Source organism: Haliotis cracherodii, unplaced genomic scaffold (assembly GCF_022045235.1).
Source record: "Haliotis cracherodii isolate W230 unplaced genomic scaffold, xgHalCrac1.p SCAF_20, whole genome shotgun sequence".
Taxonomy (NCBI): domain Eukaryota; kingdom Metazoa; phylum Mollusca; class Gastropoda; order Lepetellida; family Haliotidae; genus Haliotis; species Haliotis cracherodii.
Genome location: NW_027266276.1, coordinates 878631 through 894401, shown reverse-complemented (window position 1 = coordinate 894401; position 15771 = coordinate 878631). Strand labels below are relative to the sequence as shown.

The following is a 15771-nucleotide window of genomic DNA, read 5'->3' as shown; positions in this document are numbered from 1 at the left end:
TATTCGGATTTAAGACAGTCACTTATTCCTAGTTATTTTCACCGCTGTCCTACAGAGCAAAAGCTTCATAGTTTACTTGTATCTTCTAACATCACAATGTTAAACAGCATAGGAAAATTCATTTTTCTTGCATTTAAGAAAAAGGGAAAAGTTCTTAACCAATGATTAATATGAACATGTAATAAGAGGAAACAACATGTATTTGGGATGATACTCACTACATATTTAATAATGGCTTTCAATAACTCAGTCCCCAGTGGTCGGGTGAAATAGACGCTTTGTAAACAAGAACCGATGCTTCTTGTAGGATTTACTTTTCTGCTCTACTTTTATAACTTTATTGTTCATATATGCACTGTAAACAGAATGTATGTACTTATCTACTGTGACAAACTCTTTTGTAAATAAGTACTGATACTTTCCAAAGCTTCATTGTTTATTTCTGCACATTTCATATAAAGTAATCGGTTGGGGTAAACCCCTGTGGACAAGAAATGATCTTTTTAGTATGATCTGCTCTATTTTTTTACCACTGGTAGTTTTATATACTCTGTTATCATCTGGCGCTCCATCGTTACAATGTATAATGGGCCGGTGGCCCCCTTACGAAATAAAGTCATTCATTCACTCAGACGCAGTACACTGACTTCGAGTCGACCAGTCCTTGTTTAAGCCCGTTACTGCTGACAAGTAACAAGAAACATCTTCTAACATTTTTCAGCGTGACCAAACCACCGACCTTCTGTTCTCATGGCAAATGTTCTTTATCCACAAGAATACAGAGGCAGCCAGATCAAGTTACAGGAATGATAACAACAACATAATAATAATTAGTAACAGGGTGCCAATGCAATCACTATAGGGGCAAACCCCAAGGACCTAGCACCTGTTCAATTTGGAGTGCTGAATGTTATTGCAACAGCAGGATGACAACTTATCTTGCCACAGTTTAGATTTCCCTGCATATTTCAACATGATGTCAAAGCTATGTCCAATACCCAGGTTTAGTAGATTGTCTGACCATAGTCATGGATAGGATCTCAATTGATTTCCTACATGTCTCAACATAGATTTGGGACACGAAGGAGGGTTAAGTGAAACTGTCAGGAACATTCATCTTCTGACAGACATAAATACTGTCAACAGTGTAGAGCAGTATTAACGTTAACCATTGATATTTTACTGAAACCATTTCCTATTCACACTGGTCCACAAAATTATTTGTCACAGAGTTGACATTTACATGTTTACCTCAAAGTGGTAGTCGACATGGAAATGTCATTGATCTTTCTGAATTTTACTAGTCTTGAAATACAGTCAAGTCCTGTTAATCCGACACTGTTGGTTGCATATGATTATGTCGGATTAACGAATATAACAAATAACGAAATTAGGTAGTATCAATGTTCGTGATCGAAAATTGGACAACTACACGATAGATAATGATTCAAACATCATGTTATAAAAAAAGAGGAGAAAGGAAATATTCATATTGCTGTGTTACAAATTATTAGCAGAATATGTTTTCTAATCATGCAAACTCTAAGGTTTTACACAATACTACTGTTACGGACTGTATGGCTGATTCAAAATGTTTTTTTAAAGCATAGTCTGGAATGGAAGTCGCCAATTTGAAACTAGTGTCGCAATGCTTAAGAAAGCTGCATTCTCAGTGGCTAATGTCGACTTCCTGTTAGTAATTTTATTGGTAGGTCAAAGTTCACGAAAGGACGTTCTGACGTAATGGGATGTCCTCAGTGGTAGCGAGAACTTGTATCCGATTTTAATGAGATTGAGGTAATCTAGGCAAATGATTAATCATGTTTTGTTTATTTAAAGCAGTAATTGTTTATTGTTAAGCAAGTTTATTTCTCGCATCAAAACACGGGGCTGTGTACTCACGGGCAGATGACCACAGAGTACACTGATCACTGTGTCGGATTAACGGGACTGATTAATGAGTGATTTCAGCAATTCATTACAAATAAGGTGTGTCGGAGTCGGAGTCGGTGTGCGAGACTGTCGGATTGACAGGTCTTAATAGCACTGATTTAATCAGTTCCCTTCATTTGTGTTGGATAAAGCCGATTGCCGGATTAACGAATGTCAGATTAACGAGATTTGACTGTATCAGACTTGAGTTAGTTTGAAAACAAGTTACAATCTGCCATTGCTACATGTCATATTGACCCGTGAAGATCCGGGTTTGAATATGTCTTCAGCAGCCAATGCTTGTTGTAAGAGGCGACTATGCTTGTCGTAAGAGGTGACTTACTGGATCGGGTGGTCAGACTCGCTGACTTGGTTGATGCATGTCACTGTGTCCCAATTGCGTGGATCAATGCTCAGGATATCAATCACTGGATTGTCTGGTCCAAACTTGATTATAATCAGACAGCCATCATATAGCTGGAATATCGCTGAGTGTGGTGTTAACAACAAACAAACAAACATGTTGTATTGTGCACTCACCTGGTGATACTGTTTAAGTACATGGTGCATCTGCTCCACCTCCTCACTGACCAATGTTTTGATGAAGAACTTCTTGTCCTGGGACATCAACATGCGAGCACCGCTTCTACCCGGGGAGTCAATGTAGTGGGGCTGTTTGGTCAGCGAATTCTGTCAAACAAAATCAGAACTACAGACACAGTGTACGACAAACACTTCTACCCTGAGTCTGTCTTTCAGCATAATTTTCAGCAGTTGAGGGTTATTCCTGGCTGAGATTATTGGACCAGAAGAAATCTCATAGACTTGGGCTTCAGACAAGTGGCTGAAGTCGCAAGCTGCAGACATAGAGATGAGAGGTTAGCATGGTCCTAATCTGTTTGAGCTCAACTGCTGTGTTTTGACATGGCACCTGACTTTAAGATTCAGCATAGGTATCAAACTCAGTCATGTATCTTCATGAAATGTCAACTTGAATTTGAACAAAATCTATCAAAGTAGGAAAAGAATTATAAAAAATGACCTCTAACATTCTCCCAAGAACTTTAAAAAACAACATTAAATGTTATGCTTAGGGAAAGTAACATTTCTGTACCTTTCCAGGTATAGACATTAGCTTGACTAATTATGAGTGAGTGAATATTGCTGTTGGTCACATCCTCTTTGCAGCTACATTTGTAGACAAACAACATTTATCTCTTCAAGTCGGGGGTAATGCTTTTAATATATGATATCATGGAGCCAAAATCTACTTGCCAAAGAATGGTTGACTTGCTTGGGAGATATTATTGTTTCAAGGTCTGTGTAAAGATTTTTGACTGTCCCCAAAAAGTAATACAATGTAAGAATAATGAGGGATGTTGCCATGAGTGAGTGAGTGAGTAACCCATGATCATGGGTTTCTAACATGCCTAAGGGAGGCAACTCTGCTAACCATATTGTGCCACTTTGGATAACTGGGCCACCTGTGCCCATCACGTGTTGTGTTCTATCTGAAACTGTAGCGAACCAACTTACAAGCAGAGAGACAACAAAATCTTCAAGATGGCAGCTGCTATTGTTTGATTCCATGATTGGATTTCGACAAAACCAACTTTCGACTTCTCTAAAATAAGTGCTGCCATTTTTCAATCAGGTTTTTCTGTCTTAGAATGTTCAGTACTGCCTGCTGTATAATTGGCATCTCCCATAGAATATTTGAGTTCTATGTTGACAGTCTAATACAGACAAAATAAATAAATAACATGAATTTGGCGGGGACTGGCAACAGAATTTAGAACCAATAAATTCTCACTTCCTTGAACTTGTAGCAGTGCCCAGCTGGGTTATAATCCATAAAAATTACCTCCTTTTCAGCTAATTTATTTTTCTCACAAAACCCTTTGGCAAGTGTCTATTTCATGTTTTCAATCAGCAGCAGGAAGCCTCTTAAGCATGAAGCTGAAAGTCTGAGGCAGTGAAGGTGAAACGGCTTGCAGGTGTGTTGCCCCTGCCCACCTGCTCCTGGCAATCTTCACCACCTCTCACCTGTATATATATATACACTCGGAATCAGGAACTCGACACCAGCTCCTGTATATGCAATCTCCCATCTCACTCATACTTGTGCTTTGTTCGGAGGTGGCATCAGAAACATAACATCTTCTAAACAATTTGGTCACTCTGGTTGTCAGATGTCAGTATAAATCCATAAGTCTATAATGTAAGTGTCGTCAATGTTTCTTGTAATCATCAAGCCTTAAAGTAATATCGGGACTGACAAGTGTGGACGGTGCACCTAGCTTCACTTTCCACCTGAGCCAAAGCCAACATTCCTCATGCAATCATTGCTCAGATGCAGTCTCCCCTGGCAACACAAACCAAAGGTCAATGTAGCAGACATAAACTGAACTACCACATTTCCTCATGAAGTCTGGTCAAAATAGTGAAACACACACACCTAACAGTTCTTCAGCTTCACAACAAGGCCCCATGCCACAAAGCACTAAGATCATCGTAACACTCGTACTGTAACCAATTTATGATGGTCATAAGTCTAAGGTCGCTATCTGGGACAAGGCCCAGGGCAGACCTATAAACATGATAACAGACTGACTTTCTAAGCAACACACATGCAGATAAACTTCATACATTGTTTTCTTTGGTTGTGATCTTCTGAACAGGAGCAAAGAACCATACAAGCTACTCAATTACCTACCTGGATTGCAAACATCATGTTGTACTAAACACACTCTTGACAAAGGTTTAACAAAAGGACAACTAGCTAAAATTATGTTACTAGCGTAAATTATGTTACTAAATACATTCATTAATACCCAGTTGATAACATATAAGCATTTGCAAAGAGAATAATTCTTAGCATTGCCATTGCAATATGACATAGCCTTAAGAAATAATCAGAAAGAGTGGTTTGGGTGGACGAGTGGGTAATAAATACATTTCATTTCAGGCTAGGCAAACAAGTGGCTGATATCATGAGCAAAGATCCATGCCATCAGATGCAATGATATACAAACCTTGAAAGGTTGCACATTGTAACCACCTGGTTGAAATAACTATTACAAGCATTGGGTGGTTGGAACTTGTTCCAACCCCGATTCCCCACAGACAAGTATGGGGTACTGGAGACCTGTTCTAACCTGGATTCCCCACAGACAAGTATGGGGTGCTGGGAACTTGTTCCAACCCGGATTCACCACAGACAAGTATGGGGTGCTGGAGACCTGTTCTAACCCGGATTCACCACAGACAAGTATGGGGTGCTGGAGACCTGTTCCAACCCGGATTCCCCACAGACAAGTATGGGGTGCTGGAGACCTGTTCTAACCCGGATTCCCCACAGACAAGTAGGGGGCCCTGGAGACCTGTTCTAACCCGGATTCACCACAGACATGTATGGGGTACTGGAGACCTGTTCTAACCCGGATTCACCACAGACATGTATGGGGTGCTGGAGACCTGTTCTAACCCGGATTCACCACAGACATGTATGGGGTGCTGGAGACCTGTTCTAACCCGGATTCACCACAAACAAGTATGGGGTACTGGAGACCTGTTCTAACCCGGATTCACCACAGACAAGTACGGGGTGCTGGAGACCTGTTCTAACCCGGATTCACCACAGACAAGTATGGGGCGCTGGAGACCTGTTCTAACCCGGATTCCCCACAGACAAGTATGGGGTACTGGAGACCTGTTCTAACCCGGATTCCCCACAGACAAGTATGGGGTACTGGAGACCTGTTCTAACCCGGATTCACCACAGACATGTATGGGGTGCTGGAGACCTGTTCTAACCCGGATTCACCACAGACATGTATGGGGTGCTGGAGACCTGTTCTAACCCGGATTCACCACAGACAAGTATGGGGTACTGGAGACCTGTTCTAACCCGGATTCACCACAGACAAGTACGGGGTGCTGGAGACCTGTTCTAACCCGGATTCACCACAGACAAGTATGGGGTACTGGAGACCTGTTCTAACCTGGATTCACCACAGACAAGTATGGGGTGCTGGAGACCTGTTCTAACCCGGATTCAACACAGACAAGTATGGGGTGCTGGAGACCTGTTCTAACCTTGATTCACCACAGACAAGTATGGGGTGCTGGAGACCTGTTCTAACCTTGATTCACCACAGACATGTATGGGGTGCTGGAGACCTGTTCTAACCCGGATTCAACACAGACAAGTATGGGACGCTGGAGACCTGTTCTAACCCGGATTCACCACAGACAAGTATGGGGTGCTGGAGACCTGTTCTAACCTTTATTCACCACAGACATGTATGGGGTGCTGGAGACCTGTTCTAACCTTGATTCACCACAGACATGTATGGGGTACTGGAGACCTGTTCTAACCCGGATTCACCACAGACAAGTATGGGGTGCTGGAGACCTGTTCTAACCCGGATTCACCACAGACAAGTATGGGGTACTGGAGACCTGTTCTAACCCGGATTCCCCACAGACAAGTATGGGGTGCTGGAGACCTGTTCTAACCCGGATTCACCACAGACAAGTATGGGATGCTGGAGACCTGTTCTAACCCGGATTCACCACAGACAAGTATGGGGTACTGGAGACCTGTTCTAACCTGGATTCACCACAGACAAGTATGGGGTGCTGGAGACCTGTTCTAACCCAGATTCACCACAGACAAGTACGGGGTGCTGGAGACCTGTTCTAACCCCGATTCCCCACAGACAGGTATGGGGTGCTGGAGACCTGTTCCAACCCGGATTCACCACAGACAAGTATGGGGTGCTGGAGACCTGTTCTAACCCGGATTCACCACAGACAAGTATGGGGTACTGGAGACCTGTTCCAACCCGGATTCACCACAGACAAGTATGGGGTGCTGGAGACCTGTTCTAACCCGGATTCACCACAGACATGTATGGGGTGCTGGAGACCTGTTCTAACCCGGATTCACCACAGACAAGTATGGGGTGCTGGAGACCTGTTCTAACCCGGATTCCCCACAGACAAGTATGGGGTGCTGGAGACCTGTTCTAACCCGGATTCACCACAGACAAGTATGGGGTACTGGAGACCTGTTCTAACCTTGATTCACCACAGACAAGTATGGGGTGCTGGAGACCTGTTCTAACCCAGATTCACCACAGACAAGTACGGGGTGCTGGAGACCTGTTCTAACCCGGATTCACCACAGACAGGTATGGGGTGCTGGAGACCTGTTCTAACCCGGATTCACCACAGACAAGTATGGGGTGCTGGAGACCTGTTCTAACCCCGATTCACCACAGACATGTATGGGGTGCTGGAGACCTGTTCTAACCTTGATTCACCACAGACATGTATGGGGTGCTGGAGACCTGTTCTAACCCGGATTCACCACAGACAAGTATGGGGTGCTGGAGACCTGTTCTAACCTTGATTCACCACAGACAAGTATGGGGTGCTGGAGATCTGTTCTAACCCGGATTCACCACAGACAAGTATGGGGTGCTGGAGACCTGTTCTAACCCAGATTCACCACAGACAAGTACGGGGTGCTGGAGACCTGTTCTAACCCCGATTCCCCACAGACAGGTATGGGGTGCTGGAGACCTGTTCCAACCCGGATTCACCACAGACAAGTATGGGGTGCTGGAGACCTGTTCTAACCCGGATTCCCCACAGACAAGTATGGGGTGCTGGAGACCTGTTCTAACCTTGATTCACCACAGACATGTATGGGGTGCTGGAGACCTGTTCTAACCCGGATTCACCACAGACAAGTATGGGGTGCTGGAGACCTGTTCTAACCTTGATTCACCACAGACAAGTATGGGGTGCTGGAGACCTGTTCTAACCCGGATTCCCCACAGACAAGTATGGGGCGCTGGAGACCTGTTCCAACCCGGATTCACCACAGCCAAGTATGGGGTGCTGGAGACCTGTTCTAACCCGGATTCACCACAGACAAGTATGGGGCCCTGGAGACCTGTTCTAACCCGGATTCACCACAGACAAGTATGGGGTGCTGGAGACCTGTTCTAACCTTGATTCACCACAGACATGTATGGGGTGCTGGAGACCTGTTCTAACCCGGATTCACCACAGACAAGTATGGGGTACTGGAGACCTGTTCTAACCCTGATTCCCCACAGACAAGTACGGGGTGCTGGAGACCTGTTCTAACCCGGATTCACCACAGACAAGTATGGGGTGCTGGAGACCTGTTCTAACCCGGATTCACCACAGACAAGTATGGGATGCTAGAGACCTGTTCTAACCCGGATTCACCACAGACAAGTATGGGGTACTGGAGACCTGTTCTAACCTGGATTCCCCACAGACAAGTATGGGGTGCTGGAGACCTGTTCTAACCCAGATTCACCACAGACAAGTACGGGGTGCTGGAGACCTGTTCTAACCCCGATTCCCCACAGACAGGTATGGGGTGCTGGAGACCTGTTCCAACCCGGATTCACCACAGACAAGTATGGGGTGCTGGAGACCTGTTCTAACCCGGATTCACCACAGACAAGTATGGGGTACTGGAGACCTGTTCCAACCCGGATTCACCACAGACAAGTATGGGGTGCTGGAGACCTGTTCTAACCCGGATTCACCACACACATGTATGGGGTGCTGGAGACCTGTTCTAACCCGGATTCACCACAGACAAGTATGGGGTGCTGGAGACCTGTTCTAACCCGGATTCCCCACAGACAAGTATGGGGTGCTGGAGACCTGTTCTAACCCGGATTCACCACAGACAAGTATGGGGTACTGGAGACCTGTTCTAACCTTGATTCACCACAGACAAGTATGGGGTGCTGGAGACCTGTTCTAACCCAGATTCACCACAGACAAGTACGGGGTGCTGGAGACCTGTTCTAACCCGGATTCCCCACAGACAGGTATGGGGTGCTGGAGACCTGTTCTAACCCGGATTCACCACAGACAAGTATGGGGTGCTGGAGACCTGTTCTAACCCCGATTCACCACAGACATGTATGGGGTGCTGGAGACCTGTTCTAACCTTGATTCACCACAGACATGTATGGGGTGCTGGAGACCTGTTCTAACCCGGATTCACCACAGACAAGTATGGGGTGCTGGAGACCTGTTCTAACCTTGATTCACCACAGACAAGTATGGGGTGCTGGAGATCTGTTCTAACCCGGATTCACCACAGACAAGTATGGGGTACTGGAGACCTGTTCTAACCCGGATTCACCACAGACAAGTATGGGGTGCTGGAGACCTGTTCTAACCCAGATTCACCACAGACAAGTACGGGGTGCTGGAGACCTGTTCTAACCCCGATTCCCCACAGACAGGTATGGGGTGCTGGAGACCTGTTCCAACCCGGATTCACCACAGACAAGTATGGGGTGCTGGAGACCTGTTCTAACCCGGATTCCCCACAGACAAGTATGGGGTGCTGGAGACCTGTTCTAACCTTGATTCACCACAGACATGTATGGGGTGCTGGAGACCTGTTCTAACCCGGATTCACCACAGACAAGTATGGGGTGCTGGAGACCTGTTCTAACCTTGATTCACCACAGACAAGTATGGGGTGCTGGAGACCTGTTCTAACCCGGATTCCCCACAGACAAGTATGGGGCGCTGGAGACCTGTTCCAACCCGGATTCACCACAGACAAGTATGGGGTGCTGGAGACCTGTTCTAACCCGGATTCACCACAGACAAGTATGGGGCCCTGGAGACCTGTTCTAACCCGGATTCACCACAGACAAGTATGGGGTGCTGGAGACCTGTTCTAACCTTGATTCACCACAGACATGTATGGGGTGCTGGAGACCTGTTCTAACCCGGATTCACCACAGACAAGTATGGGACGCTGGAGACCTGTTCTAACCCGGATTCCCCACAGACAAGTATGGGGTGCTGGAGACCTGTTCTAACCTTGATTCACCACAGACATGTATGGGGTGCTGGAGACCTGTTCCAACCCGGATTCACCACAGACAAGTATGGGGTGCTGGAGACCTGTTCTAACCCGGATTCACCACAGACAAGTATGGGGCCCTGGAGACCTGTTCTAACCCGGATTCACCACAGACAAGTATGGGGTGCTGGAGACCTGTTCTAACCTTGATTCACCACAGACATGTATGGGGTGCTGGAGACCTGTTCTAACCCGGATTCACCACAGACAAGTATGGGACGCTGGAGACCTGTTCTAACCCGGATTCCCCACAGACAAGTATGGGGTGCTGGAGACCTGTTCTAACCTTGATTCACCACAGACATGTATGGGGTGCTGGAGACCTGTTCTAACCCGGATTCACCACAGCCAAGTATGGGGTGCTGGAGACCTGTTCTAACCTGGATTCACCACAGACAAGTATGGGGTGCTGGAGACCTGTTCTAACCTTGATTCACCAGAGACAAACATTGGGTGCTGGGGACCTGTTCTAACCCAGAATTTACATGTACAAGCAAAGGTTCTAAGGACATATTCTCAAACAGATTCCGCATGTACTAGCATTGGAAGCAATGGGTGCTTCACGGACAAGCAAGGGTGCTGGGGACCTGTTCTAACAGTTTCCTCAGAGACAAGCATGGGTGCTGGGACCTGTTCTAACAGTTTCCTCAGAGACAAGCAAGGGGTGCTGGGGACCTGTTCTAACAGTTTCCTCAGAGACAAGCAAGGGTGCTGGGGACCTGTTATAACAGTTTCCTTACAGACAAGCAAGGGTGCTGGGGACCTGTTCTAACAGTTTCTTCACGGACAAAAATGGGTGCTGGGGACTTGTTCTAACCAGGATTCCCAATGACAGCAATGGACAGCAATAAAATGAACATAGACACCATCCAATCAACACACTGACATATCCCTGTTGATTTCTCATAGATCACAAAAATATGCCTATTACATTTGCAATGAAAATCTCAAACTTTTTTTTCAAAATGTTCCACTTTTCCCCCCAAACCAAACAAGGCAAATCCATATACAAAGGTTAGTCCAAGACACTCTGTTTCACTTTTTTAGATCAGATAAAGCTGTAAAAAACATATGCAACAAAATGTCATTAAAGAGCTAGGCTGAGCACAACATTTAATATTGGATAAGTATGCAGAACCAAAACATTAATAATATACATGAGGACTCACCATATACTCAAAGTCATCAATTCCAAACCGCTCTCTCAAGTTCTTGAACACAATCGGGCAGTACTCCTTCACTTTGAAGTGGCTTGGCATGTTATCTCTGAAAAATAGGTCAATAACATTGATGATCATCCAGAATAAAATCAGTAGTGTTAGTAGTATTTCCTGAGTGCTTCTGGGCCCATGACATTGGGTTTGCAACGACAACAACAAATATCCCTTTATTTCAAAGCAAATTGGATCCTTTGGTTCTAAAAAAATGAAACCCTGCCCATCATTTTCGCAGGTAATGGGTCACAAGGTCAACTTGAACCCGTGGAAACTGGTGGGTTCAGAAACTGCTAGTACCAAACACATACAATACATTTCTCCATATGTGTTTGTACATCTACTTTTTCAGTGTTTTAAAGTGGGGGCCAAGTTAGTGACTTTAGCCACTAGTCCAAAGCCTGAGACTAGTAACATTCAGAACAGTTTACTAGGCTCAGCTAATAATGTACCACTGATAACACTCAAATGACGTGAAGAGCCAAGTTTGTGCTAGTAGACTCAAAAGCTTTCAGACAAGCAGAGATAATTCAAGGTCGGGGCCTTGTGCTTTTAGCCACTATATTTGAAAAGAGGCCCATATTTTTAAATACAATGGGGCATTTTAACATTCTGCTCTATGGGCAAGTGAGGGTGAACCTCTGGAATATATGAAACTTTCACATAAAGGTCCCTGTGTCAGAAAATTAATGAAGTGAACCCTGGACTAGGGAGCCAACAAACGTTCCATGAAATACATTAGGATATGATCATAATGTCATGATCAGGACCACCATACTGGAATACTGTCAGGAGTCCCATCACATGTTTCAAGCATAAACCACCACAAAGTCTTGCGGCATTTTTTTCTGTGTTTGATTAGATCGATGTGAAAGATCAATACAATGCAATGAAAATGCTTGATATAGTTGTGTACACCCATAAACATGATAAACACGGAAATGCCCACTTGTCTCTCAGAGGCAAAAAACTGAAAAAATAGCATCATTTATCGATACATTGATTAATGATACTGTAGTGAGTGTTACCATGGTTACGGACAGCATTACCAGAGTTCTGGTTTGTGAATCAGTTGTCTTTGACTTCCATTGGGGATCTCAGACATTAGGGTATCAGATAGTTCAGGAATCCTGCTTTTAATTGAAAATACTTCTCTTATTTCTGTTGAGTGATATCTGGCTCAGCAATTTTTTTATCAGCCACTACAATTTCCTACAAACACACACAAGGAACAGAAACTGTTAATTAGGAGATAAACATACTGTGTTTTCAATGTAGAGCTAGGTTACCTGTAGATTTAACCCCGCTAAATTTCATTTGGAACCGAACGCGCAGCGTGAGGTTTCAAATGTTAAATTTAGCGCGGTTAAATCTACAGGTAACCTAGCTCTACATTGAAAACATAGTATGTTTATCTCCATTCTACCATGACTAAATAAAACGCGAACTCTTTGGTGTTAGCAAATATACTGAGGGAAGCGGCATCGGTGGAGTTTAGTGTTTTGAGTGGGTTATCGATCTGAATTACGGAATCACCGAACAAAATATGGTGTTGTATATATACTCAAGCAGTTTGTTTACACCGTTATACTTCACTCGAATATATGACAGGCATTGAAAGCATATAATCACAGCAACTTGGTAAGCTAACATGAGATGGGCATCCCTAAAGAAAACAAAGCAAGCTTTGCAAGGCTCTCGCTCTACATTGCGCGTCACCATTATGACGTCATATTGCTCGCTCATTGTGACGCAAAAGATATGATGTCACAGTCGAATATAGAAAAAGCGCCAAAATTTTCAAGCTCTCTGTTGTCTCCAAAACGCGAATACATTCCCTTTGTAGATTTCTGTTGTGTTTTTCTGCACGAAATGCATTGCCGCACATCCTTTGAATATTGTAGTAACCGCATCGGTGCATTTTGTAACCTATAATTGTAGATATAATTATCTAAATATGCCTACCGACAATGACTGAAAATAGTACTATGAATATTAGCTTCCGCGGTGACGCAGCCGTCAAACCAGCTGTTTCAATCAGAGGGGGTTTATTGTGATTTAATAGCCACTGATTGACCAATCAGAATCAAGTAAATTCCAAATTCATGGTAGGATACTACAGTGATCCCTCGCTATTGTGCTCTTCGATAAAGCACTACCTCGGTTTCTACGCGCGGTAACGCATGGCTCCCAAAATTTATGTTCACTTTTAATACTGAAAGTTTTACGCAGACATGATTGTATTGCTGGATCAAGTAACCGTATCAAACCAATTAATCTGGCTTGAATGTGTATCTATATCTGTATGAATGCGCTTAGTGCTGGTCAAAACTCTCGTTTTCCGTATTTTAAGCAACATGACCAATCAATGCCACTGAAACACTCTGTACTTATGTAATGAATTGTGATTAGCTCCTCGCTCATAGCATCTGTTACTACCATTATCAATCGATATTTTCATGTAAGTAGACTACATTCACATTGAATGTTACAGTTAAGGCTTGTAAATAATAACAAACGGCGAAAACATAATGGATATATATATTTTTACATTATGAACGGTAAACAACTTTTATCATTGCAATGTGCGAGACAAGGCGAAGATCGTGAGATTGGCCGAGCGCGCTCCCCCCCCCTCGGTCTCGGTTAAACGGCTCATCGTCTATAATGCCCACCAATTATTTGGACCCCATAGGTAGCGTTGTAGCGAGGGACCACTGTACTAATATTAGCCTGAAGTGTTTTAAACAATGGAATGTTTGTGATGTTATTTTTACTATTAAAATCCTGTAGATCAGGGATCCGGAAATCGGTCTGTGCGCCGGACTTGTCCGATTGTGACTGCATTATCTCCGATTTGAAATAGTGCAAACCCGACATTTTAAAAGTCACCACAGGCACACTGACCTACATCCCGATAGGTTGAAACTGTTTATACTAGATCTATGTATCTATCAAGTGTTGTAGGCTACAGAACACATCATAGATCTATCCCTTCCACCAATTCAGGTGAATAAAAAGGGATAACAAACATGGTCGAAAAATATGAAATTTGATATAAAACATCACTATACATGATGATCTACAATTTAAATTGTATTTCCTCCTCTCCAAGGCATTGTTTTATACGCAGAGGTTTAGATTACCATGTGTATTTTCTCATAAACTAAGCCGGAAATAGCAATCGGCTGTGCACACGTTCTCGCAACTATCTACTGGTCAAAGATACCCAACAGGCCTCTAAGTTTAAAGCTTTACCAAGTAGCCATATGGCTACAAGTACTTTTTTCCAGGTAGCCAGTGGTAAAATCAAGAAGTCAAGCCAGTATTGTAGGTCGCCAAAAGCTATTATATGTATAAGTCATAGCATTAGTCTTGGAATTGTATATTAGTAGATACTGTACTTGAGTTTTGTTATTTGTGACTCGAACAATGATGCAATTTATGTTACTAGATAATATGGGTATATCTTTGCTTATCCAATTAACTATCAACTAAAATAGAATACTAATTACATTAATATCTATGTAATTCGGTTCATTGTTGACTGTAGGAGGAATTATTTGAGCGTACAATTAGTAGCAGACATGTTTATTTTTGTGTCTACACATGTGTAGCAATGGAATTAAGTCAACACAAGATATTTTTTAAAGGTAGTCATTTTTTAAATTTTGATGCAATGGTCGGAACAAACTGTCTCTGAAATGATTATTTTATCAGGAATAATATAATCCAAAATCGTGTTATCTTAGTTGCGTCTTTTACCATATACATTTATAATTTTAAGAAACATAAGCGTCACACTTTGTTATAGTTGATTGCTATTGCAGGATATTTTTACGTATGAACCAATTTGACCAAACACCGTAGGGGCTTTCCGCACTACATGTTTTTGAATCACGAAAACGGAATGTTGACATATAATAGTCACATTATTTTATCAGTCCAAGTATGGCATTTATGAAATATGTGTGCATTCTCTGGCAACTAAAGTTTGTTTCAAAGCGTCAAAAGCGGTAATCTGACCATGGTTGCTGTCAATATTGGTGAATTGTGAGATCTACCGATCACTTCACACACAATTTCGCCAAAATTAATGTAAACAATATGGAATGAAACTTTGAATAAAATTGATAAAATATACTACAAACATAAGTCCAGATATAAAATGAACAAGATTTTAGAACCAGATAGCATAATAATGGGATTGCGTATTTCTGTTCCGATGTGTTGACTGGTATTTCCAGTGTTACGTGCTTGCAGTGATCAGCTGATAATGTTTTTTGAGATGGGGAAAAACGTGTAAACCTTGAGGTTATTAAAAATGTAAGTAAATTTTGGGAGCCATTTGTTACCACGAGCCATAACTGAGGTATTGAAGGGTGCAATAACGAGGGAACACTATATATGTTATGAAAGTGACACTTGAGTTTATTCCTTTTGTTCATACATCCAGCACCTCAGACATGAGGTTAGGCATGACTAAAATGCAAAAAATATTTCCGGATCCCTGCTGCAGACTACATGTCCAACTCATGCCGCATTTGAAATTGGCACGATTCCTGTAGTCCTTATCAAACTGCCCAATAGTTAAGGTATCACAAGGACTAGTTGAAATTTGCCATTTTAAGTGTTTTGCTACATGTTATCATTATAAGGACTAGTGGAGAAAACATG

At 43.2% G+C, this 15771-nt stretch overlaps 1 protein-coding gene across 1 annotated transcript in view; it reads right to left on the bottom strand.

The window, feature by feature from the left end:
- LOC139470168 (phosphatidylinositol 5-phosphate 4-kinase type-2 beta-like) overlaps nt 1-15771 on the bottom strand; it is a 55556-nt gene that overhangs the window by 19596 nt on the left and 20189 nt on the right. Inside the window, exons 3-4 of the mRNA XM_071252470.1 lie at nt 11050-11146; nt 2473-2622 (exon numbers count right to left, since the gene is read on the bottom strand). Of these exons, the coding sequence (XP_071108571.1) occupies nt 2473-2622; nt 11050-11146 (247 nt within the window). The remainder of the gene's footprint in view (nt 1-2472; nt 2623-11049; nt 11147-15771) is intronic.